The sequence below is a fragment of the Rattus norvegicus genome, chromosome 17 (genome assembly GCF_036323735.1).
Source record: "Rattus norvegicus strain BN/NHsdMcwi chromosome 17, GRCr8, whole genome shotgun sequence".
Taxonomy (NCBI): Eukaryota; Metazoa; Chordata; class Mammalia; order Rodentia; family Muridae; genus Rattus; species Rattus norvegicus.
In genome coordinates this window covers 7,812,501-7,840,282 of record NC_086035.1, presented here as the reverse complement: position 1 = coordinate 7,840,282, position 27,782 = coordinate 7,812,501, and the positions used below count along the sequence as shown (strand labels likewise).

Sequence of the window (27,782 nt, the reverse complement as noted above, 5' to 3'; positions counted from 1 at the left end):
ATGAGGCGGATGTGGCCAAACAGACTGTATTATCAAGAAGTAGGGATTCACCGTCTGTGAGTCACAGACACAGACACCAGTCACGTCTGGAATCTCCTATTATGACTCCAAGCTACCTTCACACAGCAGAGTTAAGCAGCTTTTTCAATTGGATATCTCAAAAAGCAAGTCTGATCTCTCTCTGCATATAAATTCCTGCATACTTCTGGACTTACAGGGAACACATATGCAACCCCACCGTGAGCTGAAACTACTCTGAGACAAACTGCATTTATTGGACCTTCTCTATGGACCGGCAGTATGGGCTAACCTATGCTCAGCAGTCTTAACGTGAGATAGAGTAGGCCAAAGATACCCAACAGAATAGCTCACTGGGTACCTGTGTCCGAAAATACTAGCCACCAAGTAGACTGTTGCCTGTTGGTACATGTAATCACATGACTGCCTAGGAACAGCTGCCACCTAGCTTGAGATGATGCCATACTGTGTGTTACAGAATCCAAATGGAGGGTATGGTTCTATGAATGCAGAATGTTGAAGCTTTTGTAAAGGTGGAAATCATCCGTCACATGGGTAACCATCTAACACATGCGCACACACGCGTGTGGGGATATGTATGTGCATAAACACCCATTCCTTTTCTCTTTCTCTTCCAGGGTTATCTTCTGGGTTTTTGAAATTGGAGCCCTGACCCTCCTTCCAGGGTCGCTGTGAAGACTGGGAAGACTGACTCTCAGGAAATCCTGAGCACAGCACACAGTAGGTACTCAGTTACAAGCTGATCTGCACCACCAGCTGTTTCCTCACTACCAGTGGGGTCTCCTTCAATCCCAGGGCCCATTGTTTGGGGCTGGGCGCCATCTGGTGGTAGCTCTTCCTACTCTCCGGTCCCTTCAGATGTGAGGCTCCATCCCTGGTACCCTGTCCTCTCCCCCTTCACACCCAGCAGGACAGGGATGCTCCGGGAGAGAACTAGAGGAAGTGAACCCGCCACTTCCCACCGTGCTTCCTTCACTTCCTGCCTGGCCTCCGAGAGGCTGGGGTCAGGGCTGGGAATGACAAGTGGGGTTTGACAGTGAGGGTAGAGACTGGGCTGTTCTTGGGGGCCATGACTATGGTTTGAGCCTGCCCTCCAGAGAGCTCTGATCTGGAGGGTTTCCAAAGCTGGGCCCGCCAGTCAGAGATGGCCCAGTAGCACATCCACACAGATCCTCCAGGCTCTTATGAGGTAATTTTATTTGTTTTCTCATTTTAGGTAAAAATAGTAAATACAAGATAATCTTAATAAAGGTAAAAATACATTATTTGGATTTTGTTGTTCTCTAAACAATGACAACTTTTCTCTACAGTACAATTTTTGATTTAGTGTTTTTAAACTTTTTTTTATATAAACAAATATAACTATTTAGCTATTATGCTATCTGGGTTCTCATCTGGCACTTAAGAGTAGGTCACAGGTCACCTCCCGGTTCTGGTTGTGTGTGTGTGTGTGTGTGTGTGTGTGTGTGTACGCACGCAAGCGCTTACGTGCACACACATGTGCGTATGTTGGGGAGGAATAAGACAGGACTCAGGTGCAGAGGGCGGGCTTCCCAGGACACAGCTGTCGTCCTGATTCCAGTGGGAGGGCACACATGTGCATCCAAGATGGCCTTTTCCTGCTTTGGCCTTGGAGGCTGGACAGGAGGTCTCGAATGTGTCTGATGGCATTTCTTCCCTCCTTGGGGTAGCTTGTCTCTCCCAACAGCCTAGTTTCCCAATCCTGGATCCAGGCAGTTTCTGGGCTACAGATATCAGCCCACGTGCCCAGGACGGAGCCAAAGGGACCCCTGCTCCCTGACAGGGTTGACACTGGGACATTTGGTCTGGCTTTGGAATGCTGTTAGAAGTCACGAGTGCCCCCAGGCCGCTAAATGTCCTTGCCCTTGTTCACCCTCAGGTGGTCTTTGTTCAAATTCTTTCCAAACTTCTCACTGAGCTGTTGGATCAGGTCTGCCAGCTCTCCGGTAGCTTGAGACTTCTCCTCCAGGAGCTCATAGCGAAGGCTTGAGATGTCTTGCTTGATCTCTTTGAGTTCACCTGTGTAAAGACAGAAAAGAGGGCTTGGTGGGGATGTGCCTGTAGCAGGAAGGAGGTTCTGTGCTGTGGGTGCAGGTCCAGCCCTGGGGTGGATGAGTTTTGGGGGAGTGTATTGGGAATCTTGAAGATCCTTGTGCCCACAGATGTCCTCGGAGGAGTGCCACCCAGCCTGTTTCCCACACACACTTACAGCCCCGCCTCCCATTCCTGGAAAGCCTCTCCCTTCACGGCTTGGAGAGGTGGAATTCAGGGCTGTGAATTTTCGGGCACCTGTTTCACACACTGCTGGCTCTGGTGTTGGCCTCAGAGCCAGTATACACAGATGTCAAGAGCAAGCAAGGTGCTCATTAGCTGGGACATCCATTTCATGATGCTCTGCTTGGTTCTGTGGATGTGTGCAGAGGAGAGAAACCCCAAGCTCTGGAGAACAGGGCTCTGGACAATGAATGTAGCCCCAGGGCTGGCCAGCTGCCGGCTGCAGCTTCCCTTAGTTCTTAGAAGCAGCCTGACCTCCCTAAGGTGAGCCCCCCTGATGCCTGCAGCTGCCTCCTCCCCTAATAGGGGACCACCAGACAGTCACTTTCATTTTCTGTTTCCATAGTGACCCCAGTGGTTAGAAGCCAGATGGGTCTGGACCTGTGGGAATCTATTAAGCACAAAGGGGAGTAGAAAGATTCTTTTCTCTTATGTTGGACACCAGGCTTAATTCTGGCAGGGGGCCACTGCTTGTGGGTATACATACTACTCCCATCTCTTATGCAGTGTGCTTAAATATATAAAGTGCAGAGATCTCATATACACAATTATACCCCCTGCTTTTATTAGGGTTCTTCACTAAGCCCCGGGCTCATGTCAATTACGTTAAAATGACATCTGGGTACCCACCCCCAGGCTGTATTAGTTACCTTCCTGTCCATCACAGCCCCACGCCGCCTGAGGCTGGCTGATGTGGCACCCCATGATCTCATAATTGGGGCTCACAAGGGGTGGTAGGGCTGCTGCTCTATGAGCTCAGCAGCTAGACTGGGTGTTGCCATTGTGAGGGCTCGATGCTAGGTACCCAAGATATGAAGCCAAGGGTCACTCAGTAGCTGAGCTCTTTTTTGTGGCCCCGTGGCCCAAGTGAGGGGAGACAGGTTACCCCCAGTTGTGGACAAGAGTCTTTCAAATATTTATCCTAGATGTTACATGATGAATGACCTGGTGTAAGGCATCTGAATCTAAAGATTCTTGCTTAAGTTAGACTGAAAACTAGCTCTCTCAGTGAGACTGAGGTAGACGGAACTCCAGTGAGCACGGGAAGCACCTAATGCTGTTCTCTAAAGTGTCAGCCACAGGCCTCGCCTCAGGCATGAGGCTGGGATCTGCACTTTCGCCAGCTGCCACTAAAGAGGGACACTTCAGAGTTCCTCAGAGAAACTGCCGTCGCCATAACCCCCAGACCTTGGAACAGAGATGCGATGCGCAGCTGGGTCCGAGCCAGTGGAAGATTCTGAAAATGGGACCCTTTTGTATATGTGCCCATATAAGGTGTGAATGGATTGATTCTAGGCCATCCTGAATCCAAAGGGCTTGAAGACAACTGTGGATGTCATCACTGTGAGAAGCAGACTAGCAATGTCCCATTTCTCTATGATGTCCACAGTGTCATTGTTAACGGTTGGCCTCAGGATGAGTTACATCACACAGCAAACAGGAACTAAGGTGACAGGTGGAATCCTGCGCTAATCATCTGGGTTAGGAGGGGATCCGGGACCATCCAGGAACCAATCTAATCACGTGCCTTCCTTACAGGGGAGGAGGTAGAAGGTAGAAGGGCGGGGTAGAGATGATGGTTGCCGGGTGGCAGGAGAGGAGGTGATGGGGGCTGTGTGGACTTTGAGGGGAAGGGGGAGTCTGAGGGGAGGGGCGGACCCTGAGGGGAGGGGCAAGTGCAGAGATAAGGGGTGGACCAGCTGCTGCTGCTTGCTGCAGGGAGGAAGTGAAGACCTTGGTCTCCCCAGCTCACGGGAATGCATCTGCTTGCACTGAAGAGCAAGGCATTCTCCAGAAAGAACGCAGAACCCAAACTACTCCAGTCTTCACCTGAGAGAACCGTGCTTGCCCCTGATCTGTAAACTTAGAGTAAAATCGCTCTGGGGCCTCCCATACCTTCGTTGACTTCATCATTCTCCCGGTCCACCTGGGCCTTCAGCACGTATCTCTTAATGAGACGCTTCATGATCTTCTGAAAGGAGAAACATGGCAGCGCTCAGGGGCAGCGCTCAGAGGCAGCGAGGCCAGCACCGTCACATTCTCTCACCCAGCCAGGCCTCAGCACTGGACGCCAGCAGCCTAGTGTGGTCCCAGGGTGCTCTGTCTAGCGGAGAGGCCTTGGGCAGAGCTCTGCTTAGCCTCCCTACCTCCCAGGAGGTGAGAACAGGACACTTCCAACTGATGGGAAGCCAAGCCAAGGAGAAAGGGAAGGAGAACCATCTTGGAGTCACAGCTCTGCTTGAGGACCTTAGGCCCAGTGTTGCTATAGCCCGACAGGGAATTCTGGGAAGTCTTATCAGGTCCTTGGGGCAAATGCAGCCCTCATGGGTAACAGTGAGTGGCCTGCTGTTCATGAGAGCAGTTAAGGCCAGGTTAGAGGATGCTGTCTATACTTGGAGGGTTGCCAGTGTCAACTGCACTTTCAGCTGGACCTTGATGGAGAGACTATGTCCCCGCATGCGCACAGGCCTGACCCTGTACACCTGTTATGGAGGAGCAAGGCTTTGGTCCCTAGCTTCCAGATAACTTGCTGGCAAGTATCCCTTAGGTGAGCAAAGTTTGAACTACACGTAAGGGGCACCGAGAGTAGTGCTCGTGTCAGGAGCTGAGCCCAGAGGAGCCGAGCTTTGGGTTTTGCCAGCCAGGGTTCTAATGAAATCAGAGGTTCAAAATCTTCCAAAACCTGGGATTTTAGCTCTCATGAGCAGCCTGAAGGGAGGGGCCGGGGTCCCCTGCTCCCTGGTGCTACCCGGTCCAGCCAGTGCTTGGTTCACCTGACCACACCTAGAACTAAGGACATGGCAGTATCTTCTGGAGTTCAGTAGCTGGTAGTGGACCTGGGCTCGGTCCTGAGTTCTCTCTGACCACAGGAAGACGGAACTGTGCTGTGTGCCAGGCACCGGAGGCTTCGAGTCATTTTCCTGCTAATGCTCTCAGCAGGGACTGTCACAGTTGATGTCTCCAGACTGTGGTCCCAAGGTGTTACCTGTACTGAGCTAAATTTCTTTCACCCACGGCCTGGGTGAGTTTAGTCAGCCCCTCTTCAGCCGTGCCTGTGGGCTCCTGTCCCCATAGCTCTATGGTTTGGATGATGGGAACCACTCATTATCGAGCTCCCCTCCCCCTGTCCCCTGTTTGTTCACCCCCGTGAGGTGGGTGTTAGCACAGCAGTGTCTGAAGGGTACATTCTTCTACTCTCTGAAGCAGGGTATCTACAGGAACATGTACCCACCCTCTGGTACCTTCAGTGGAAACACGAACCAAACAAACACAGAGAGCAAAACTGTTCTTTATAGATTCTCACAGGAGGCAATGGAGTTACCTGTTAAATCTAAAACATCCTGAGCATTTGTCTACTGCACAGTGCTAGGCTGACTCAAGTACAGGGGAGCTAGTTGAACCAGTCCCCTTTCAAGGCAAACCTCAATAATTAAGTGTCCCTGCTGGGTGCGCTCCTATAGGCTTGGAATGCCAGCGCTCTGAGACAGGTTAGTGATTTCCTGACCAGTTCCAGGTCTGGGCTACACAGCGAGACCCCGTCTCAGTGAAGCCAGCAAACGGCCTCTCTACTTCTGGAGTGAAAGAGTCTCCCTGTTACTGATGAAGATGGCAAGGCAGAACCTAGAAATGAAGGGGATGAGAGGCACCTTTCTGTGGGTGTAGAAGTCACCACACTGCTTCCTAGTTAGTAGTGTCTGCTGTGCTCCTGATTGAGTCACACAATCAATCCAAGTCTCCAGAAATATCCCAAGGGCTATCTATGCTTATCACTTCAGATCACGGCTGCCAAGCTCCAGTCTGAATTGGCGGCGGCGGGGGAGGGGGAGGAGGAGGAAGGAAGAGGGAGAGGAGGAGGAGGAGGGAAAGGAGGAGGGGGAGGGAGAGGAGGAGGAGGGAGAGGAGAAAGAGGAGGGAGAGGAGGAGGAGGAGGGAGAGGAGGAGGAGGGAGAGGAGGAGGAGGGAGAGGAGGAGGAGGGAGAGGAGGAGGAGGGAGAGGAGGAGGGGGAGGGAGAGGAGGAGGAGGGAGAGGAGGAGGAGGGAGAGGAGGAGGGGGAGGGAGAGGAGGAGGAGGGAGAGGAGGAGGAGGGAGAGGAGGGGGAGGGAGAGGAGGAGGAGGAGGGAGAGGAGGAGGAGGAAGAGGAGGAGGGAGAGGAGGAGGAGGAGGAAGAGGAGGAGGAGGGAGAGGAGGAGGAGGAAGAAGAGGAGGAGGGAGAGGAGGAGGGAGCTAAGACATTCATGCTGCATCTTATAGCCTGTGTTAGTCTTACTCACAGAACTGATCTCAATCTTCCCAGAAGCTCAGGGACAGATGAACTGTTACTTACAGATGACTTGTGGGTTCAGAGTGTGAGGGACTTCTTTAGGGCCTCACAGATGGGGAGCAGGGGAGGCCAGGGTTTAAGTTTAGCCAACATGAAAACCGAAGCCGCAATAAGGTGAATTCTCTGGTGGTTTGGGGAATGAGGAGCTCATGAGCTGGATCCGTTCGTCAGTGGGCTTGGGCGGGCTCTGGGTCCCTCTTAGAGAAAGAAGCCTTATGTCGGCAGACGGGCGACCTCGCAGAAGGCTAGAGTTCCTGGCCTCACAGCCTTTGCGCTTGAATACACATGGCCCATTCACTAACTGCTTGATCTGTGTGGGTTTCTGCAGTTTTGGGGTACAGAGAGTAGAGACTGGAACAACATGGGAGCTGAAGGACAAGATGGCGATGGTGCACCTCAAAGCAGAAAATGGTTGGAAGGTATTCTCCCCGACATGCATGCCAGAAGGTTCTGGAGAAAGTGGTTATCAAGTTTCCTCTGCTTCATTGTGTGTGTGTGTGTGTGTGTGTGTGTGTGTGTGTGTGTGTGTGTGTGTAGGGTAGGGTGGGACAGATGTAGGGAAGGTGGAGAGAGGGGAGGGAGGGCGCCCTTTGTGCTGAACTGTAGACATCTTGCTTTCTTCCACTGAGTCCTTTGGCTTCATGAAGATGACCTCTCCCTCTCCCCAACCCCTGGCCCGTCCCCGGCCCCACCCCCACGACTTTAACTAGCAGCAGAGGTATTTTAGTGCTGTTACTCAGCAGAGGAGGTGCACAGTGAGTAAGAAGGGGCTGTCATACAGCATAGCGAGCATCCAGTTGCAAGGAGCACCTCGCCAGGGCAGGCTCCTGGGGTCAGTGCTCTCTGGGTGCAGGTGGGAGGGGACACAGACCCTCCTTTCGGGGGCCTGTGAATCTTCATGCTGCCAAGGTGGCCAAGAGCACAGGCTTTGAAGAGAATACATAGCGTATACTGACAGAGGCAAGTGGGGTGGAACCAGATGGACATGGCGTAGCCCTCCGCCAACAAAAAGCGGCAGCTTATGGGAGTGTGCTCGGCAGAAGCCACACATGACGGTCATGTTTGTGAGGCCCTGGCACAAGAAAAGCAGCACCCGTGGCTGGCTGTAACACGCTGGTTTGTCTCACAGTAGAGGACAGCTGGAAGGTGAACCAGAAGACTCTGCCTCCCCTGAAGCCAGGCTGGGATAGGAGTTCAAGGCTAGCCTTAGCTACATAGCAAGTTTTAAGCCAGCTTGGGCTACATGAGGTCCTGTCTCAAGAAACCCAACCAAGCCGCTGCCCCCAACAATAACAAAATAAACGCCCTCCCTTTCAAACAACCTGCTGTGTCATGCGAGCTAAGGTCTGCTTGGATAGTGGACTGTGCCTGGATTCTGAGGTGTCTTTAGGCTGTGGCTGCGTCCTTTGTCATAGAGAAATGCTTCCCTCACAGAGTGGGTATTGGGGTCTGTACCCCTAAGAGATGGACTCTTGGAACAGGCCACAGGGCAACTCTGAGGGGAGAGGCACTTAACCATGCCAACGATATCATGGTTGGTCTATTGTTTGGTCTCTTGGGCTGGGAACGACCTGACTAAAGCCAACAGCTAGTGCTGAGGGGATCTAGCAATCCAAGGTGGCTCCCCCAGTCTGTAGGAACAAAGACCAAACAATGCAGTAGGACAATGGAAAAGCTTAAAACAGAGAATACTAGCCATCAGGGAACGCCTAAGGATTGGTCAAAGGGACTCAGGCTCAGGGATGCTGGTGACAGGGCAGAGTGGAATACTCCAGGGTTTCTGCCAATGACCAGACTGTACAAGGTTGACAGAACAGGCACTCAGTGAGCTAGCAGCTCTGGGGAGAAGAACGAGGCCTTCAGGTTCTCTGCACGTGTGGAAACTACTGTGTGACGAGCACATAGACTGGAAGGCTCCCCGTGGGCTCACAGACAGGCAAAGCCGCTCATGTCACCCTCAGACCCATCCTTTGGCTTTGCCTGTTGCTGCTGGTGACAGGACTCTGGCTCCTTGTCCTCACCCACTCAAGGGACTGCCAAGCCCCAGCAAGGCAGGGCTGAGGGAACTCTGGGGGACACACTGGGAAGAGAAATGCCAGGCTAGTGCCTGGGCAGTGTTCTGGGGTCACAGAAGTGCCCTCAGAATCAGGTGGTCAGGTGGGTCACAACCGGATGTGGGGCCTCAGCCAGGCAGACCTCTTAACTGTAAAATTTGCCAGAATCTGGGGGAGCCCGCTTCCACGTGTCCTTTGAGGTCATCTCAAGGTCAATGTCCTGAGTAGACAACTACAGCTCAGGAGGATGCCCAGACATAGAGCACAGCTGGTTCAGGGGTCTCCTCAGTCTGCCCATCCCCCAGCCCTTGTCAGGTGCCTCTGTGCGTTCCTGCGATGAATACTTGAATAAGTAGCCTGGAGCTTTTCTCTAAGCGACAAAAGACAAGCAAGCTTCCCAAGGTCACCCCTAGCCTGAGGCTGAAAAGCAGCCAATCTCTGTCATCGCAGCAGGGGTTCTTGGGAGATTTAAGGCTGGGCGGATGGAGGCTGTGATGCTGGTAGGCAGATAGGAGAGGGCTGCGGGGCTGATCGAGATTCATCTGTGAGCAGGGCACCCGCAGGCAATCACCCTTTATCTCATAGCTGCCTCCGCCCAAGACGGAGTTTCTACAAGGTATTCCTATCTTCTCGGTGACAGGGAAAAATCTACGCTCTTCTCCCAGAAGCTGCGAAGTGGGAGCCTTCTGCTGGTCAGAGGGCTAAGACTGTAAAACAGCTCAAAGCAGATCAAACTGGGCATCTCCATTCTGCACACGATTCAACTCAAGAGCTGCCCGCTGCCAATTTTGAGCTCGTGGCGTCCGATAAAACCGTACGCGCTTTGGAGGCTGAACTGTTTCTTAATTGTGCAATTAAATCCTCTCCACTGCACAGCTGGCTTCTGAAACCCAGATGAGGAGACTCAGCTAGAGACCTGTGTCAGGGAGACGCCAGGTCTGTAAGGGCTCCCTTGGGAAGGCAGCACCAGAGGCAAGTCGCCTTCTCATGTCAGTCCAGAGGGCTACCCAGGACAACATCACAGCCAGGAGAGACCACACTTAGGGGAGTGGAAGGCTGGGGAAGAATGTCTAACAGCTAACCGGTGGTTACCTTGCATCACCACTCGGGAGCCGGTTCAAACTGGAACAGAGATTTAGCCCAGGTTTCCAGAAGGGATGTAGGGAATGCAGGCAGAGGGGCTACCAGTCTAAGGACAGGTGTGCATGGATGATCCTGAGATCCACCTGGCCACCTTGGGCACACTGGGTGTCATGGAGGGGGCCACGCCTTCCCCTCAGGCCCTGCTGGCTGTGTGTCCAGACTGTGCATTGCCTGTGTCTGTTTTTCCCCACTGTCCCCTCACACAGCCCGACTGTGACCGTCAGTCCTTATATCTGAACCTGCACACGTGTCCCCCTTACCTGCATCCTGACTGATGACTGAAGCTGAATACAGTCTTACTGGGTCTGTCCCTATGGTTACCCTCCTCTCCTGGACCTTCTTGGAGAGCTCTGCCCCCCCTCCTGAGTGGCAGTGCCCTGCCTTCCTTCTGACCTTACTTTCTGCCCTCCCCTCCAGCAGCTCGAGATCTTTGTGCAAGCATCTTCGTCTATGAGGTTGTCTGTCTGAGGTCTTGGCCAACTCTCCTCTCCGTGAAAATGCCCTTCTAGCTAGGCCTTCCTGGTTTTCTCCAGGTTTAACCTTATTCTTTGCTTCTTGGGACTTCGATCAGTTTGATGCTGCACGCGGTCTATGGCTTTGTCATCTGTCTCTCCCCTTAAGTGGCCTGGAGGTGCCCCTAAGGTACTTTCTGCCTTCTCGGTGAATGGCACAGTGTCTGCCATTCGGCAGGCGCTCCGGAGGGAGCTGAGCTCTGTGCTCGCACAGCAGTGTGACTGGGTCCATCTCGGTGGGATCCACCTCTGCCCACGCTTTGGACAGGGTAGTTACCTGGTATCTGGTGGGCTTGCTGAAGGTGCTGTTAGCTGTCAGGTTTTCAGAATTCCTCATGCCGGCCTGGTAGCGAGTCTTCTGGAGCAAGGAAAGAAAAACACACGCATGCATGCAGGACTTGAGAGTATCTACCTACAGGGCCAGTGTGGAGGGGGACCTTCTGGAAATAGATTTGGAAATGGCATGGCTTCCTAGAGGGTTGCTCCTGGGGACTGAGTTGTCATGGTAACAGACTTATTGACCCTTTTGGTCGAGGAAGCCCTGAGTTTTTTGCCTTTCCTCTAGAACACCTCAGAGGTTCTGCCATGCTGCGAACCTGAGACCACGGAAGCGGAAGTGAGAGAGACGGGGCAGGGAACTCGGTTCTCAGGTCATCCTCTGGGTACTTTCTACAAAAAGCTATTCTATCTCCACATGCCCTCGGACATCTGTTCTCAGCCTGTGTCAAACCCAGGCTTTCACGGGGGACGCCTAAGACCATCTGCATATCAGATATTTACACACGATTCATATCCTGCAGAATTAGCGTTGTGAAGTAGCAATGAGAGTAATGTTATGGTTGGGGTAACCACAACCTGGGGAACTGTGCTCCAGGGTTGCAGTGTTAGGAGGGTAGAGAGCCACTGCTTTTAGGGAGCTCCCCTCTACTGGGGTCATGTCTTTCTAGGGCAGCAGGCAGTTTGCTGAACTCAAGCATCTCCCTAAGGGGTTTGGGGCCGTTCTGCTGGGTGGTGCTTTGCTGAGGTGCCTGGTAGGTTTTACAAGGCAATGGCCCCTCACAGCTCCCAGCTGGCTGGCTTCCTTTGTTTGAAGCAGGGAGTCAAACACAGCCTTCCCCCTCCCCTCCCCCTCCTCCTCCTCCCCTCCCTCCTCCCTTCCCTCCTTCCTCCTCCCGCTCCCCTCATCTTCTCACCCCCCCCACGCCCAATGCTACCTACCCTGAATTTGGAGTTCAGCATGCCCATTTCCAGGTCGTTTTCACAGCGTTTGGCCTTAGATTTGCAGAGCTTTATGAGGCACATCTTGATTCTCATTATGAGATAATAAAAGGATTTAGGACTCGGCACCAGGTTAAAGGGAGCAGGGAGAGTTCTTCCTTCATCAAAGTAGGAAAGCCAGAGCTTGGCTCGAGCAAATTTCCACTCCACGTCTGCGTCTTCCTGCAGAACAAGGGAACAGTTACATGTGTCAGAGGCCACGATGATATAGGATGATGGGAAACAAGAGGAAGAAGGGTGCTACGCCGAGGAGAACATTGGAACCCACATAGGTTCAAATCCTGGCTGTGGTCCTTACGAGTTGTGAAAACTATGGCATTTGACTTAGCAGTTCTGGACCTCAGCTAACTCATCTATAAAATGGGAATGTAAACTGTTTACCTGCTTCAAAGGTGGCTAGAAAAACTAAAGGAACTACATATCCATAGAAGACATGTAACCATGCCAGACACAGGCATGAAATGTTGTTAATCTCCCCGGCGGGGAGCAGGCCTTACTGCCAGCTTCCTGCAGAGGAAACATTCTACTCTGTGCTTTCTGGCCTGTGTTTAGGGGGAGGCGTATCTTTTGGATCCCACAGTCTGGCCAATGGCACGATGGATTAATCACTGTCAGCCTGCCTGCGGCTGACCTAGAGATACGCGCCCACTCTGAGAGAGGATCTCGTGCTGGGCTTGGCCTAACCAGGGCTCAAAGTCTGTTCCATGGCTGATATTAGAGCTGAGGAGTTCTCAGTCAGCCTGAGGCGGGGAGGTGGAACGGAGAATGGGGTTCGAGCCAACAGTGGGAGCGGTGCTGGGCAGTGAGAACCCCTGAGCTGTGTGAACCACTGAGCAGCGTGAACTACTTAGGAGTGTGAACCACTGATTAGTGTAAACCACAGAGCCGTGTGAACCACTGATCAGTATGAACCACTGAGCAGTGTGAACCACCGAGCTGTGTGAACACTGGCGGTAGAGAACTGTGAGAGCCCTGTAGAAGGGTTTTCTCACTTTTAAAAGAAATTGTTTTGCTCGTTTAAATGCTGACACAAAAGGCTAGGTGGAGGTTTGGGGGTCGAGGATGCAGTCAGGCGGCAATGCACAGTGGCTCCTCAGAGAGCCATGACTGTCCCAGATGGAGGAGGAGAGGGATGGGGTCGCAGGGGCGGGTGAGCCTATGGATCCTGACAGGAAGTGCTCACTGTCTAGTGAATGAATCCGTAAGTGTCCTCATGGAAGGCTTACAAATATTCACTCACCACTGCCAAATGTGCTCATGAGACCCAGGGTTCATGCCCCATATAATTCTTGGCTCATGGGGACAGTTCACAGCCTCTGACTTGGATAAGAAGTTGTCCAGGGCCTAGAGGGGAGGGGCTAGGTCACAGTGTTTGCCCATCTCATATCACCCTGAGCTATGAGCTATGGGCTCCCCAGCCCTGGACCAAGCAGGTATCGCTTAGCCAACCTTGTCATGCCAGGGCTAAGTGGACTGAACCTCAAACTGTTTGCTTAAATCTCCGGGTGGGAGATATAGAGACCCACAGGTTTTCTTCAAGCACTCTTTGCCCTTTCTTACACTGGGAAAAACGAGGTTCAGCAGGATAGGACTGGTTGGCAATAGCTTATTTGCACAGGAAACCAAATATATTAAAATGCTTCTTAAGATGTCACTGGTCTATCCCTCCCGTGTGTGCTGCATTCTCTGGGGAGTGGGGTGGGTGGGGTGCAAGTCTGTGGTCTGCAATGGTCTTTCTGGGAGTGTATATGATGGACCAAATGACCTTAAAAACCATCTGCTGTCGCTCTCACCCCACTTTTCTGGGATGCGAATGGATTTGCAGACAGAACCTTTTTGAAAGGTGCTTGACGTTAGATGAGGTTACACGGGCGCACTGATCAGGCAGATTGGCAGAAAGGCCCTGGAAGGGCACAGCTGGGAGGCTGCTCTCTGAGTGTCCAGGAGGACAGCCTCACAGGGAACCATCTGCCTGGGCGTCCTGCTCTTCTGTCTCCTACCGCTATAAGAAAATAAATGCCCGAGGTTAAAGCCACACAGTCTGATTCTACCCTTTTAAAAAAATCCGTATTTGGACTGAGTTTTTTATTTTCCTACATGAAAAATGTGGATGCAATAGTTTCTTCTTATTGAGGGTTTGCCAGCAAGTGCGACAGGCCACGACTGAGCCTGCGTCCACTTCCGGCTCCCCGCCCTACAGGAGGATTGTGGTCCCATCCTTGTGGTCCCATCCTTGGCATCCTTTCCGATCCGTCTCCCCCACTCGTTTACGTGTGTCCTCGTATTCATAGGAGATTTGCCTGCTTGTGTTTGGAGAAATACAATTTGCACTTTTCATTTAATAGCACCGGGGGGAGCTTCTCCCTAACTTACAAAGCATAAGGAGGTAGACGTTGAAAGGGACTCTGTCCATCGCCTTTTCCCACAGTTCTGCCTAAGAGGCAGGCATCCCAATGGGGATCTCTTTTTCCTCTTAAAAAGCAAGTGTATGCGTGAGTGTGTGTGAATGTGTGTGCATGCGTGTGTGTGTGTGTGTGTGTGTATGTATGTATGTATGTGCGTGTGTATGTGTGTGTCTGGGGTGGGAATGGCACATGAACATGTGAGTGCAGGTACCAACGGAATATGGAATATGGTATTATAGGAAGATGGTATAAGGTCCCCTGGGTGCTGGGACCTGAACTCTGGTCCTCTGCAAGAGTGGTACCTGCTCTTAATCACCGAGCCATCTCTTCAGCCCCAGTTACCTTTTCCATTTTCTCCTTGAGGAGGTTTTTCTTTTCCAAACACACATACACTCCCAATGTATATCCCCCTTGTCCCCTCTTCCCCCTTGTCCCCTCTTCCACAGGGGACACCTTTCTATAAGGCTTGGAGATTTCCACTGTCATCATTAGGTAAAACCTTCATCTATTCTGTACGCTGGCTTGTTTTTCAGACATGGTCTTGTGTGTGTTGGTATTCTAGGTATGTGCACTGACCTTTTAAGAAAGGTATTACATTTGTTTATTACTGTGTGTGCATATGTGTTTGGATGTGTTCATGCCGTGGTGCATGTGTGGAAATCAGAGAGGAACTCTCGGGAGTCAGTTCTCTCTACCACGTGGGTCCTGGGATCGAACTCAGGTCACCAGGCTTGGCAACAAGTCCCTTTACCCATTGAGCCATCTTGCTGCCCACCCCCACTATGGCTTCCTTTTCTTCTTAAGTATATTGACTTCTTCAGGGCCATCATGGTCAATTTAACTTGATTCCTTTACTTTGTTTGTTTGTTTTGTTTTGCTTTTTTTTAAAAAAGATTTATTTTATGTATATGAGTATACTATCTCTCTTCACCAGAAGAGGGCATCGGATCCCATCACAGATGGTTGTGAGCCACCATGTGGTTGCTGGGAATTGAACTCAGCACCTCTGGAAGAGCAGTCAATGCTCTTAACCACTGAGCCTTTTCTCCAGCCCTTTAACTTGATTCGTATATTGCTCATTTGAGCTGCTTCAATTCCTTGATGTTCTAATAAGACTGCTCATGGCTTGTGTATTTTAGTTCTTAATAATCATCTGTTGATACCTTTTGTTTTCTTGAAATGTTGGGGATTGATATGGCTCTGCAAATGCTACCACTAAGCTGCACCCCCAACTTCTTTATTTTTAAAGCATCTCTTTTCTCCCTCCTTTCCACCCCCCACCCCCTTCCCATTCCTGGGGAATCTCACCGGAGACCTCAACATGCTCGGTGAGCACTTCGGGCCTCATCCACAGCCCGATACTTTCTTTTGACCTCGGTTACCTTTCTTTTTTCTTTTTTCTTTTTTTTTTTGGTTCTTTTTTTTCGGAGCTGGGAACCGAACCCAGGGCCTTACGCTTCCTAGGTAAGCGCTCTACCACTGAGCTAAATCCCCAGCCCCTCTCGGTTACCTTTCTGGCAAAGCAGTTTCCATCTTTAGGTGGCCCCAAGCTTTCCAGTCAGTCTCCTTCTCTTCACTTTGCATCTTCTGTGCCTGTTTGCACCGACCCCAAAACGTGGTGATGTGGTGATCACCTTACCTGGCTTTTTAACACTAAAATATTACTTAGTACTGTATGTGTGTGCAGCATGGGAATGCGTGTGCTATGGCACACATGTGGAGGTCAAGGGACGACTTTGTGCGGTTGTTTCTTTCTTTCCTCTTTTATATGGGTTCTGGGGACTGAACCCTGGTCGTCAGGACCTGCACATCAAGTACCTTTACCTGCTAAGCCATCTCCCCAGCCCTTACCTGGTCTTGTTTGTTTGTTTTTGTGTATGTGTGTGTAGGGCGTTGTGCATACGTGGATCTATATGAGTGTGCATGCCTGTATGTGTGCATGTAGAGGCCATAGTTTGATGTTGGGGATCTTTCTCCAACATTTTCCACCGTATTTGAGGGCACAGGTTCCCTCACTGAAGTTGGAGATTACTGACCAGGCTAGGCTGGAGGGCTTGAGAGCTTCCAAGATCCTGCTGCTTTTTCCTTCCCAGAGCTAGGATTACAGGCAAACGGTGCCATGTTTAGCTTTTTACATAGAGTCTCAGGAGCCAGTTTCGGGTCCCCATGCTTGCTAAGTAAGCATGCACTGTATCCACGAAGCCATCTCCACATCCCCATTCTCTGCTTTTTTTCTTATTGACCTATGAGCTCCTTGGGCACAGGGACTTGTCTGCACCGTCACTGTGGGACTGGTTCAGCACACAGTAGGTACTTAAGAAGCACAAGACAGGCAGAGGGGGAATGGGCTCGCAGCCATTGTGATGCGCCAAGGGCTGCCTGAATGCCTGGTTCCTTCTGCTCTCGCTAGGTTTTTCCACATGGTGTCGGCAGCAGGGCTGCCTGTCTGCTACCTACAGTCTTAGCGTCCCACGTGAAGGCGCATGCGTGTCTGATGCCACGGCCCTCTTTGCTGCGGCGCTCTGACTACCAGGGGAGGGACAGCTCGGAGCTGGCTTACCTCGATTTCCTGATAGGAGTTGTTGATCATGGCTATCAGCATGTTGAGCAGCACAACCACCATGGTGACATTATAAACGCCGTACAGCACGTAGCCGATGTTCTCGATGAACTTGTGGTCGTACTTCAGCACCACCGAGATGACCTCAGACAAGCCAAATATGGACCAAAACAGGGTTTTAAAGCTCTCTTCAACTCTACGAGGAAGCAGACGGCTCTTTCAAGCACCTTGAACTAGTTCGCACTTTTGAAATGAAAGCTGCCCTTTCATTACTAGGCTTTAATGGTCTCCCCCTCCCCCCCAACCCCCACACCAAATCGGGACTGGGGTGGGCAGCTGATGCCTATGCTCTGAAATACTGAGATACTCAGATTTCTGAGAAGACTCAGAAAGACTCTCACAGGACAGTTTCTTCCGTTTTAAATTCAAATTTGCTGGGACTCCTGGCTGGGATTTCTTTCTTTCTTTCTTTCTTTCTTTCTTTCTTTCTTTCTTTCTTTCTTTTATCCCGCTGTAATTAATCAGACATCTAAAATTAAACGCAGGGCAAATGTTTGCTTTTGAGCCTCAGGTGAGTTCAGCGTTCCTTCCGTGGACTCTCAAACGGGTTTTCTTAGGCTACACAGCCTGACCACGACCTGGGTTCAACAGAGTTAGCATTGCTACCTGGCACTTGTGGGTCTCTGACTACCTGGTAGCAGGCTTCTGTTTATCCTCACTGCCTGAGAGCGATCACATAAACAAAGACCTCTCAGCCAGGGAGGGTTGGTCAGAAGAAAAGGCAGAGGAAAATGTATGTGTCGTTCTAATTCTGCGGGTGCCACATCTGGGGTGTGCCACACACGGACGGCGGGTGATCCAGGGAAGGCCTGGCCGTTAGCGGATTGCTCTCTGACCCTCTGAAGTTACTGAATACGGTGGTCTCAGTCCCCAAGCACATTTCCCGGTCCTAACCTTCTGGCTACGAATTTGTATCAGGCTTATTACATAATATCCAGTCAAAAAGCTGGATCTCGGTTGGATGGCTTAGAATATATATTAGGGACATAAAGTTCAACTTTCTAGTCTGCATCCAAATTCCCAGTGCCATTATAAGACAGGACTCCCCCCCTACCCCCGCCCCTTAACATTTCAGTTTTTCCACACTCACCCACAAATGTCCAAGATTAACTAGAGCTCACCCCACCCCATCGGCGTCTCTCAAGCTTTGAGATTTATTTGAGAAAATGTACAAAAATGTTAAGTTTTCCAACCTGGGCTAAAAATCCACTCTGGACTCGCATGAATTTACAGTCCCCCCGCATGTGAGAATATGGGGGTGTCTATGTGTGGGGGTGGCGGCTGGTGTGCACAGCAGTGTAGCTCATCCCCGTGCATCCCCGAGTCTGAGAGGCTGGTATCCAAAATGAATTTATGCTGGGTATTGCTTACCTTTTATTTCCTTTGAAGCTGTGTGTTTAACATTTAACCAGGAATTCACTAGCAGGGCTTCGTTTGTTTGTTTGTTTGTTTGTTTGTTTGTTTGCTTGCTTGCTTGTTTTTGAGACGGGGTCTCACTGTGTAGCTCAGGCTGGCTGGAGCTCACTGTGTAGATTAGGCTGGCTTTGAACTCACACAGATCCGTCTGCCTGTGCCTCTGCCTTCAGAGGGCTGGGATTAAAGGCATGCCTCACCTTTTGAAGAGAAGACTGGGTAGGAGCCATTGCTGCAGAGCTCTGGCTCCCACTGCTGTTCTAGAGAGGGAAAATGGTTTTCTCATAGAAGATGTGAATCCATTGTTTGTGAAAACATGGTGCGCTTGCTGTGTGGAAGATTTCCGGAGGTACCGCCTCCCACCACGAGGGAATTATTCTGTTATCTCTTTGTGGAAAGGAACCGTGGCATAGAGCGTCCTGAGCTGTGGGATAATGAACTCCAGACCCTAAACTTGTAGGAACCAGCAGCTCTCGGTCTCTTGCACAGCTGTTCCCTTCTCCATGGGATCCAGCAAAAAGTGGCAAGCACTTATCCTCAACAGAAACAGGCTGATACCTATGATGGCGAGATATTTCACCCAAGTTCACTTTCCGTTCCTTACCCTCCATCACTCCACAGGTCTCTGGCTGATGCCAATGAAGTCACAGGTGACAGGGGCGGGGCCAGCCCTCTCCACTGGTTTCAGTCGGAGATGGGCTCAGGTCCAGCATGCGTTGCTTCTCACTATGAAGTCTGCCTCTGAGCCCTCACCTACTTCCAGTTCCTTCTTAGGCATTCTGTGTTTGTAGTCAGAAGGAGGCAGAGCAGGCCTGTTATGCAGATTACATTTTGGTAAGACTGTGTTTGCAACAGGGTCTCTGAAGAGACATGACCCCAGTCCAGAAAGCTAGCAGTGCATGCTCACTTGATGTCGCCTCTCCAGGGCAAGGATTAGCCTCTGAACCTCCACTTAGCCTCGTTTCTAGAAGCATAATTACAAGAGGCCCAGACTCGAGATTGCTGGAGGGATAAACACTCATCCCTAATTGGTCAGGAAGAGGTCTTAGCCTGATTGGTTGGGAAGAGATCTTAGCCAGATTGCAACCACCTCTTCCAAGCTCTCGAGGTCCACAGCTCTCCTCTTCATAGGAGGCAGCATGAACTGAAGCAACAGATCCTCTTCCGGAGAAAAGGTGGGCTGACTGACCAAGTCAGGGCAGTGGGAGCCTCAGTCAGTCTCTGGGCCTTGTTTTTGGAGTCTGCCCATGCCACAGGAGTGATCAGTGTACTACTACGAACAGATTAGTGTTTGCTATTCGTATTGACAGGGGAGACCTTATTGGCCAGCATCTGACATGCAAGATTACCTGGGCTATTCTGCGAGTGATACCGTGTTTTGTCTGGACTGATAGATAAGTTCTGAACGAAACAGAAGTGTTAAAATTGGAAAAAAATATTTATGATGGAAACTAGCATACGCCATTGCTGAGAATTTACTAGACGATCTTGCCTTGGGGAGAGTTTCAGAAACTATACTACGGACACCAAGAGATCCTGAATGCCAGAAGCACAGTAAGCCATAGACAGGAGGGAAAAGGACTTGAATCTGCAAACATTAGCAGATATACTAAGAACCTTCCTTGTTGGTTTGATCAAATGCCTCAAAAGAGACAGCTTAAGGTAGGAAGGTGGTATCTTGACTCACGACGTAAGAGGATATCTGGTGGAGACATCACGGTGGCAGGAGAGTGAGGCTCCATCCTCAAGCCTCAGTGGTCAGAAGAAGCCCAGGCCAGACTAAAGATAGAGCCTTTCTTCAGTGACACACTTCCTCAAGCTAGACGCAGTTTTCTAAAGGTCCCATAACCCACCTACACAGACACATGAGCCTGTGGGTGGGGAGTGTTTAAATTCAAACCATACAGACAACACATAGTCCAGGCTGGTTTTTAACTCAGTGTGTAGCCAAAGCAGGTGGCCTTAAACCTGATCCTACTGCCTCCAGTACTAAGATCGCAGGTTCATGACAACACACTTGGCTTCATAAACACTTCTGTGAATCAGCATGCAAACAACAGGCATTGGAAGAAAGAAAAGTGCGTGAGTGATGGGGAAAGGCCAATGAGCAATGTATGCTTTTGAAAGGGAAAGAGCTTGGTAGTCAGTGTGAGATGCCGGGCTCATATCTTCTAGTTTAGGGTGTGGCAGGGATAAAGAAATTAAGGAAACTCAGTCTCACTGCCCTCAGTGGGAGAAGATTTGTGTTACCTACATCTTGGAAGCCTATATAGTATATTCTTTTTTTTCTTTTTCTTTTCTTTTTTTCGGAGCTGGGGACCGAACCCAGGGCCTTGCGCTTGCTAGGCAAGCGCTCTACCACTGAGCTAAATCCCCAACCCCTTAGTATATTCTTAGAAAAGAAGCTGGGCTTAGAAACAAGTCATTAGACCATCACTGATGCCAAGGGCTCAGGCCTGGAGCTAACCCCAGGGTCCTGTGGGGGTGTCCCATGGCCTGCAATGGTTTTTTTAATCACTTTCCACTACCTGGCTTGGCCTTGAATTCATGGCCATCCTTCTGCCTCAGCCTCCTGAGCACTGGCTTTGTAGATGTGAGCCCTTGAGTCCAATTATTGCCTAGAATTTGCAGGAGCCACAAGACCCAGGGTGGAGGGAGCAAAAGGTCTACCCTTCTCCTCATTGTCTGGAGTTGCCTTTCAGGAAGGAAGATTCTGGACTGATTTAACTGACGTCTACCACAAAACTAATCATGAAGGCCCCCACTGGCATCTGGCTGCGGTAGGACCACATCTGGGGTTCCTCCTCATCAAAGGTTGCAGCTCTTGGCTCCCCATCCTCCTCTCACCCGACTAGCTGTACAGTGCCAGGTCCTCAGCTGTGTCACTCACAGAAGACAGGTGGGGCGAGCAGAGATGCATGCCGGGGGTCCAGATCTCCTCAATATTCATACTAGATATGTGTATGTTTTAAACATGTTACAAAGACTGTTAGGATCTCGGTTTGTTCAACTGTGAAGTGGGCCATATTGGGGCTTTACACTCAGTTGCTGGGAAGATTAAATGAGCAACTCATGTGACATTTTCAGTGAGCATGGATGGCATCCTGAATGGCTGCTATCCTTTCGATTCATCTGCTGGTTTGTCAAACTCTGAAAGAAATCTGGTAGGTAGGTGCTAGCGGAGAATGCTGTGAAAGCCGGCTGCGGCTGGGTGCTCTGTGCTGGCTGGTGGCAGACACAGCCCCATTAACTCCAAAGGCCCATTGAATGATTGGTAATCAGTTAGGTATTTCTCGATTTTCCTGAACAAGCCTCCTTTGCCTTCCGTCTGTCAGATCACCGCAGATGTTTGATTTCATGAAGATCGTCCTCTGGCTCCTCCAGCCCATGCTCCCTTTTTTCTCTGTCTTCCCTTTTTGACTCTGGGCTTGCAGGGGAAGAGACTGAAGTTAGTCAATAGGCCGCAGCCCTGGTTTGAGGAGTCCTCTTAGCAGCAAGAGCCTGCGAGTGACCCTGAATAGATGTGATTCACCCTTGTCTCCCTGGGTGGGGGCGTGTGTGTGTGTGTGTGTGTGTGGGGGGGGGGAGGTTGGGGCTGATCTGTCATGCAGAAAGCTGGGACAAGGTAATCAGTTCTCTCCCAGGTCTGTCTCGCCTGGATAATGAGACTTTAATAACAGGTTTCCTGAAGAGGCGGCTTGCCCGTGCCTCAGAGAACAAACTGATCAACAAGGCGACAGTTTAGGCCGATTGTTATGAAAATTGCTGCTTCTTCAGAATGACACAAACCCTCCCCACAAGCATTGGGTTCAGTTTAGTTACCTAGCCAATGTGCAGCTAGCAAGCTAAAATTAAGCAGGAGGATCAGAGCTCAGAGGGTTGCTCTGAGGGCTCAGAAGACAATAGCTGTGCCCTGTTAGAGTTCTGCCAAAAGACAGCAACACCAGCTTGCTGTCCAAGCAAGGTGCGGAGGAAGGTGCTGGGGCAGAGAAAGAGCTTGCAGGCAGGCTGTAATACTCAGATCCCAGGGACCAAAACCAATCACCATGCCTGAGGAGGGTGAGGGGAGATAGTCAAACATCCAAGGGAGTCTATGTTCCTGCCAAGCTCCTAACCCCAGAGTTCCCGCCTCTGCCTCTGAATCACCTTGTGGTTCTATCTTGGGCCCCAAATGAGGAGCTGGGATTAGAAACTCCAGAAAAGAGGGGTGTGGCTTGAGGTGAGTGAAATCCAGCCAGCCAGGCAGATAGAAGGATCTCAGCAAACTCATTGTGCGGTTATGAGTGGATGAATTTGTTCTACCTGCTTCCCTTCCTTCAGGCCTTGCTGTAGACAGCCATCAGTGCATAAGATGGGAAAACAATAGTCTCTATTGTGTACCGCTGTTGTGAAGGACAAGTGAATTCTCACGGTGCTGGTGAGGGGCACAAGACAGTTTGCTATGCGTCAACTGTGTGATAAGCATACTCATGTTAGGATTGACATTTTTTTCCTTTCATTGTTTCCTTAATAGCAAAAGGTTGTAGCATATGGGGGAAGTCTCTGTAACCTTACAATGTGTTGGAAATAAAAACAGATCCAGGCTTTCTCCTTCAGTGACTTTATCACTGTCAAAGCCCATTGCTTAGCCAAGGTCTTCAAGTTGCTGGGCAATTTACCTCCTCCCACTTGGAGAGATGGCCTGCTATTATCCGGTTTCCTCTCAGGCTGTTTCTTTGAGAATGAGAGTTTCTATTCAACTTCCACAGCTAGAATGAAATTTTGGTGACTAAAAAGGTTAACATGTCCTCCCTGGCAGAGCTTCTACTCTGGTGAGGACCTGAGGTGGCGCTTGAGATATTATGTCACAAAGATAGTCATCAAGGACCTATGGCCAAAACACCCTGAAATCTAATCTTGGAAGTCAAGCAAGCCTAAGGCCTGGTTAGTACTTGGATGGTAAGACGTCAACCGTTAGAGCATACTTTCTTTCTGTGATTGGGTCTCTTGCCTTAAAACTTGGTCTAGGGATACAGATAAGTGGCAGGGTATTTGCTTAGGAGTCTCCAGTGACAAAACAACAACAACAGCAACAACATCATCATCAATAACAGCAGCAACAGCAACGACAACAGCAACAACAACATCATGAACAACAATAACAGCAACAACAACAGCAAAACAACATCAACAACATCATCATTAACATCATCATTAACAACAACAGCAACAACAACAGCAACAACAACAGCAAAACAACATCAACAACATCATCATTAACATCATCATTAACAACAACAGCAACAACAACAGCAACAACAACATCATTATCAACAACAGCAACAACAGCAACAGCAACAACGACAACAAAAGCAACAAAAACAACAGCAACAGCAACAAAAACAACAACAGCAGCAGCAACAACAGCAACAACAACAGCAACAACAACAATAGTAGCAACAACAGCAACAACAACAGCGACAACGACAACAACAGCAAGAACAAAAACAACAGCAACAGCAGCAGCAACAACAGCAGCAAAAACAACAGTAGCAACAACAGCAACAACAACAATAAAAACAACAGCAACAACAACAATGACAACAACAGCAACAACAATAGCAACAACAGCAGCAATAACAACAATAGTAGCAACAATAGCAACAACAGCAACAACAACAGAAACAAGAGCAATAAAAACAACAGCCACAGCAACAACAGCAACAGCAACAACAATGACAACAACAGCAACAACAGCAACAACAGCAACAGCAACAACAATGACAACAACAGTAACAACAGCAACAAAAACAACAATGACAACAACAGCAACAACAACAGCAACAACAGCAACAGCAACAACAATGACAACAACAGTAACAACAGCAACAAAAACAACAATGACAACAACAGCAACAACAACAAGAGCAGCAACAGCAACAACAGCAGCAACAACAACAGCAACAGCAACAACAGCGGCAACAACAACAACAACAGCAACAACAGCAACAAAAACAACAATGACAACAACAGCAACAACAACAAGAGCAGCAACAGCAACATCATCAACAGCAGCAACAACAGCAGCAACAACAACAATAGTAGCAACAACAGCAACAATAGCAGCAACAACAACAGCAACAACAGCAGCAACAACAACAGCAACAGCAATGACAACAAAAACAACAATGACAATAGCAGCAGCAAAAATAACAGCAACAATAGCCACAACAACAGCAACTACAACAACAACAACAGCAACAGCAACAGCAGCAGCAGCAACAACAATAGTAGCAACAATAGCAGCAACAACAACAATAGCAACAACAGCAACAGCAACAACAGCAGCAGCATCACCACCAACAGCAACAACAACAGTAACAACATCAACAACAACAGCGACAACAACAACAGCAACAACAGCAACAGCAACAATAGCCACAACAAAAGCAACAACAAGATCATTATCAACAACAACAGCAACAACAGCAACAGCATCATCAACAACAACAGCAGCAACAATAGTGGCAACAACAGCAACAGCAACAACAGCAACAACAGCAACAGCAACAACAATAATAACAACAGCAATAACAAAAACAACAGCAACAATAACAACAGCAACAACAATAGTAGCAACAATAGCAACAACAACAGCAACAACAACAATAGTAGCAACAATAGCAACAACAACAGCAGCAACAACAGCAACAACAGCAGCAGCAACAACATTATCATCAACAACCACAACAGCAACAGCATCATCAACAACAACAGCAACAACAACAACAGCAACAATAGTGACAACAACAGCAACAACAGCAGCAACAACAGCAGCAACAACAGCAGCAGCAACAACAAGATCATCAACAGCAGGAACAACAACAACAGCAACAGTAGCAACAACAGCAACAGCAACAAAAACAACAGCAAGAACAGCAACAACATCAGCAACAACAACAAATCATCAACAACATCATCAACAACAGCAACAACAACAGCAGGAACAACAGCAATAACAGCAACAAGAACAAGAACAACCACAACACCAACAACAACATCAGCAACATCATCATCAACAACAGCAACAACAACAGCAGGAACAACAGCAATAACAGCAACAAGAACAAGAACAACCATAACACCAACAACAACATCAGCAACATCATCATCAACAACAGCAACAACAACAGCAGGAACAACAGCAATAACAGCAACAAGAACAAGAACAACCACAACATCAGCAACAACAACAACAACATCATCAACAACAACAGCAACAACAACAGCAGCAGCAACAGCAGCAACAACAACAGCAACAACAGCAACAATATCAACAACATCATCAACAACAGCAACAACAACAGCAACAGCAACAGCAATAACAACAACATTATCATCAATAGCAACAACATCAACATCAACAGCAGCAGCAACAGCAACAGCAGCAACATCATCAACAGCAACAACAACAAATCATCCAAACCCTTTGCCACCTTTTAGTCTGCTGAAGGGGCTTTAACATTTCATGTGATGAATTAATGTGAGAGGGACAGAAAGGAGCATTCCAGGCAAACACCGTAAAGCAACAGAATACTCCTTCTAAAAAGTGTTGTTAGCCTTTAAAAACAGCCCAGGTAAAGGACTATCAGTTATATATTAATGAGCCATGCAACAGTAAGGTTTTTTGTTTGTTTGTTTGCTTTTTACATCTTAGCGTTAAGCGTAGTTGCCCAAACTCTCTGGGTCTGAGAGGGGCTCTGTGTCTGACTGTGTGACACCCTGTCGGGTCCCAGGACTTATCTGATGAACTCTCTTATATATCCAAACACCTTGTATCTGTTGTATTGTTAAAGGTTGACGACCATGACCTTGGGAATAAAATGAAGCATGATTTTAAACTCAGCCCATGGAGCTGCTAGATCAGACATGCTGTGTTCCCGTGCTGCCAGGATCCTGGCAAACGCCTTACACTGAGGCCAGGTATGGCGATTCTCTCCCATATGGCTCACCGCACACTACACCATGCACTGTGCAGATAAAATGGAAGCAGCCAAGGACCTATGTGTCCCAGGGGGCCCTTTCCATGGCTTCTGGTAACAGGCCACTGATTGACGTAATCCAGCCTTGGCTGCCCCACAGGACCCACACATGGCTAGATCCTTGTATCCCTCCTTCATATCCACCACCACTACTGTAGCCTTTACCTCCACCTCGCTTCTGCTTCTCCTCTCAGCCTCCCAGCACATCTAGCTTGCTTCCCTCTGGAGTGGTTCCGGTTGTAGAACTTTCTAGAAGAATGGTCCTACATTCCTGTTCTACTCAGCCTCCCGTCTTCAGCAGTAGGTTCAGGTAAAGTCCAAGTATCTGTGTGCACCCCTCCACCCTCCACAGGATTGTCACAGCATCCTTTCTGAAGTGCCTCTGAGCACATCTTCATCTAAGAGAGGGCTCAGTCAAGATTCTCACCCTCTATCAGGACTTGGAAGACTCTTCACGGCGTAGTCTCTTCCAGACTCCCTTGTGTAATCTTTTCCCATCTCCAACAGGCTCTTGGCTATTTACAGTTCTTTGAAGGTATCCTGCATGGGCTGGGTGCCCTTCTAGATTTCTTCTAAGAACCCTCCCCTGGGCCATCCCTTCTAAGAAGCATTCCCTGACCCTGCCAAGCCAACACTTCCTCCCAGCTGCTGCCAAACATCATTTACAGTGGTCACATGGTTCAAACCTGCTGCCTGTCCTCTTCTGCCAGTCTCATTTGTTTAAGAGTCCCTGGGAGGCAGTAAAGGAAGTCTCTTATTAAAGTCCAGGGCTGCGGGGCCAAAATAGAACTTGACACTCAGAAGTTGTCCCATAACTATCTATTATGACTGAGATACCCGTTAGACATGGGAAAGCCATGGGCTGTACACTGATAGCCAAGATGTGTGGAACTGTTGGGGGTCTCACTGACAAGTCTTTTATAGTATGTTAGTCTTGAGTATTAGCACCATAGGAGCGCCAAGAGACAACCTCCTGCTCAGAGCACGTGGATGTAGGGTTCTACTTGGTGGAATGAAGTCATAGAGGGAGGAGTTCATGTCCATTTACTGGCTCCGTGATCTTGGGCAAGTGCAGAGCCTCCTCTCTAGTGGTGTCTGTGTCTCCATGGTGTGGGTTAAATGAAAAAAGACTGAGGGACTGCTTAAGGCACAACATTTCTTACTGTCCCCATCTCTTATTGTCTTCAAAGGGACGGTATGGAGCCACAGTGCCTGAGGCTCAGGCTTAGGGGTGGTAGCAGTACAGGAATGTGTGACAGTCTGAAGGACCCCCTCCCTCTGCCCCAGAGCCCCTCAGGATTGCAAGATGGACCACCAGGGAGAGAAAATGGGAGCAGCCAAGGGTCAGCACCTCCTGCTCTTGGGTAAGGTGGGACATAAGAATCTTCCCTGGGTGGAGTATGGAAATTTTCCATCGTTATCATGGAAAACAAGAGCTTCTAATTTTGCCCAGCACTTCTAAAGTTCCTTCTATTAAAAGTAGTTCCTGGGGAGATAGAACTTAACAAGGGCGCTGTTTTTTGATTAGACAGATATCTCCAGTGCTCTCTCCACAGCAGCCTGTAGAAAAGGTTGGTCAGGGTCATTTTTATTTTATTTCTGTGAGGACAGAGCCCACCTTTAATCAACAACCAGAGTTAAGCGGAGAGAGCTTAAACTGACCTCCTGGGGAGACAGTGG

At 49.5% G+C, this 27,782-nt stretch overlaps 1 protein-coding gene across 2 annotated transcripts in view; it reads right to left on the bottom strand.

The window, feature by feature from the left end:
* Positions 1–1,218: 1,218 nt before the first annotated feature.
* The window catches only part of Trpc7 (transient receptor potential cation channel, subfamily C, member 7), a 131,111-nt gene continuing 104,547 nt past the window's right edge, over positions 1,219–27,782 (bottom strand). The window contains exons 7-11 of one of the 2 annotated variants that reach the window (XM_017600463.3): positions 16,609–16,804; positions 11,584–11,805; positions 10,643–10,723; positions 4,231–4,306; positions 1,219–2,079 (exon numbers count right to left, since the gene is read on the bottom strand). In XM_017600463.3, the coding sequence (XP_017455952.1) occupies positions 1,910–2,079; positions 4,231–4,306; positions 10,643–10,723; positions 11,584–11,805; positions 16,609–16,804 (745 nt within the window). In that variant the 3' untranslated portion in view covers positions 1,219–1,909. The remainder of the gene's footprint in view (positions 2,080–4,230; positions 4,307–10,642; positions 10,724–11,583; positions 11,806–16,608; positions 16,805–27,782) is intronic. The other variant, NM_001191691.3, reaches the window with a different exon arrangement.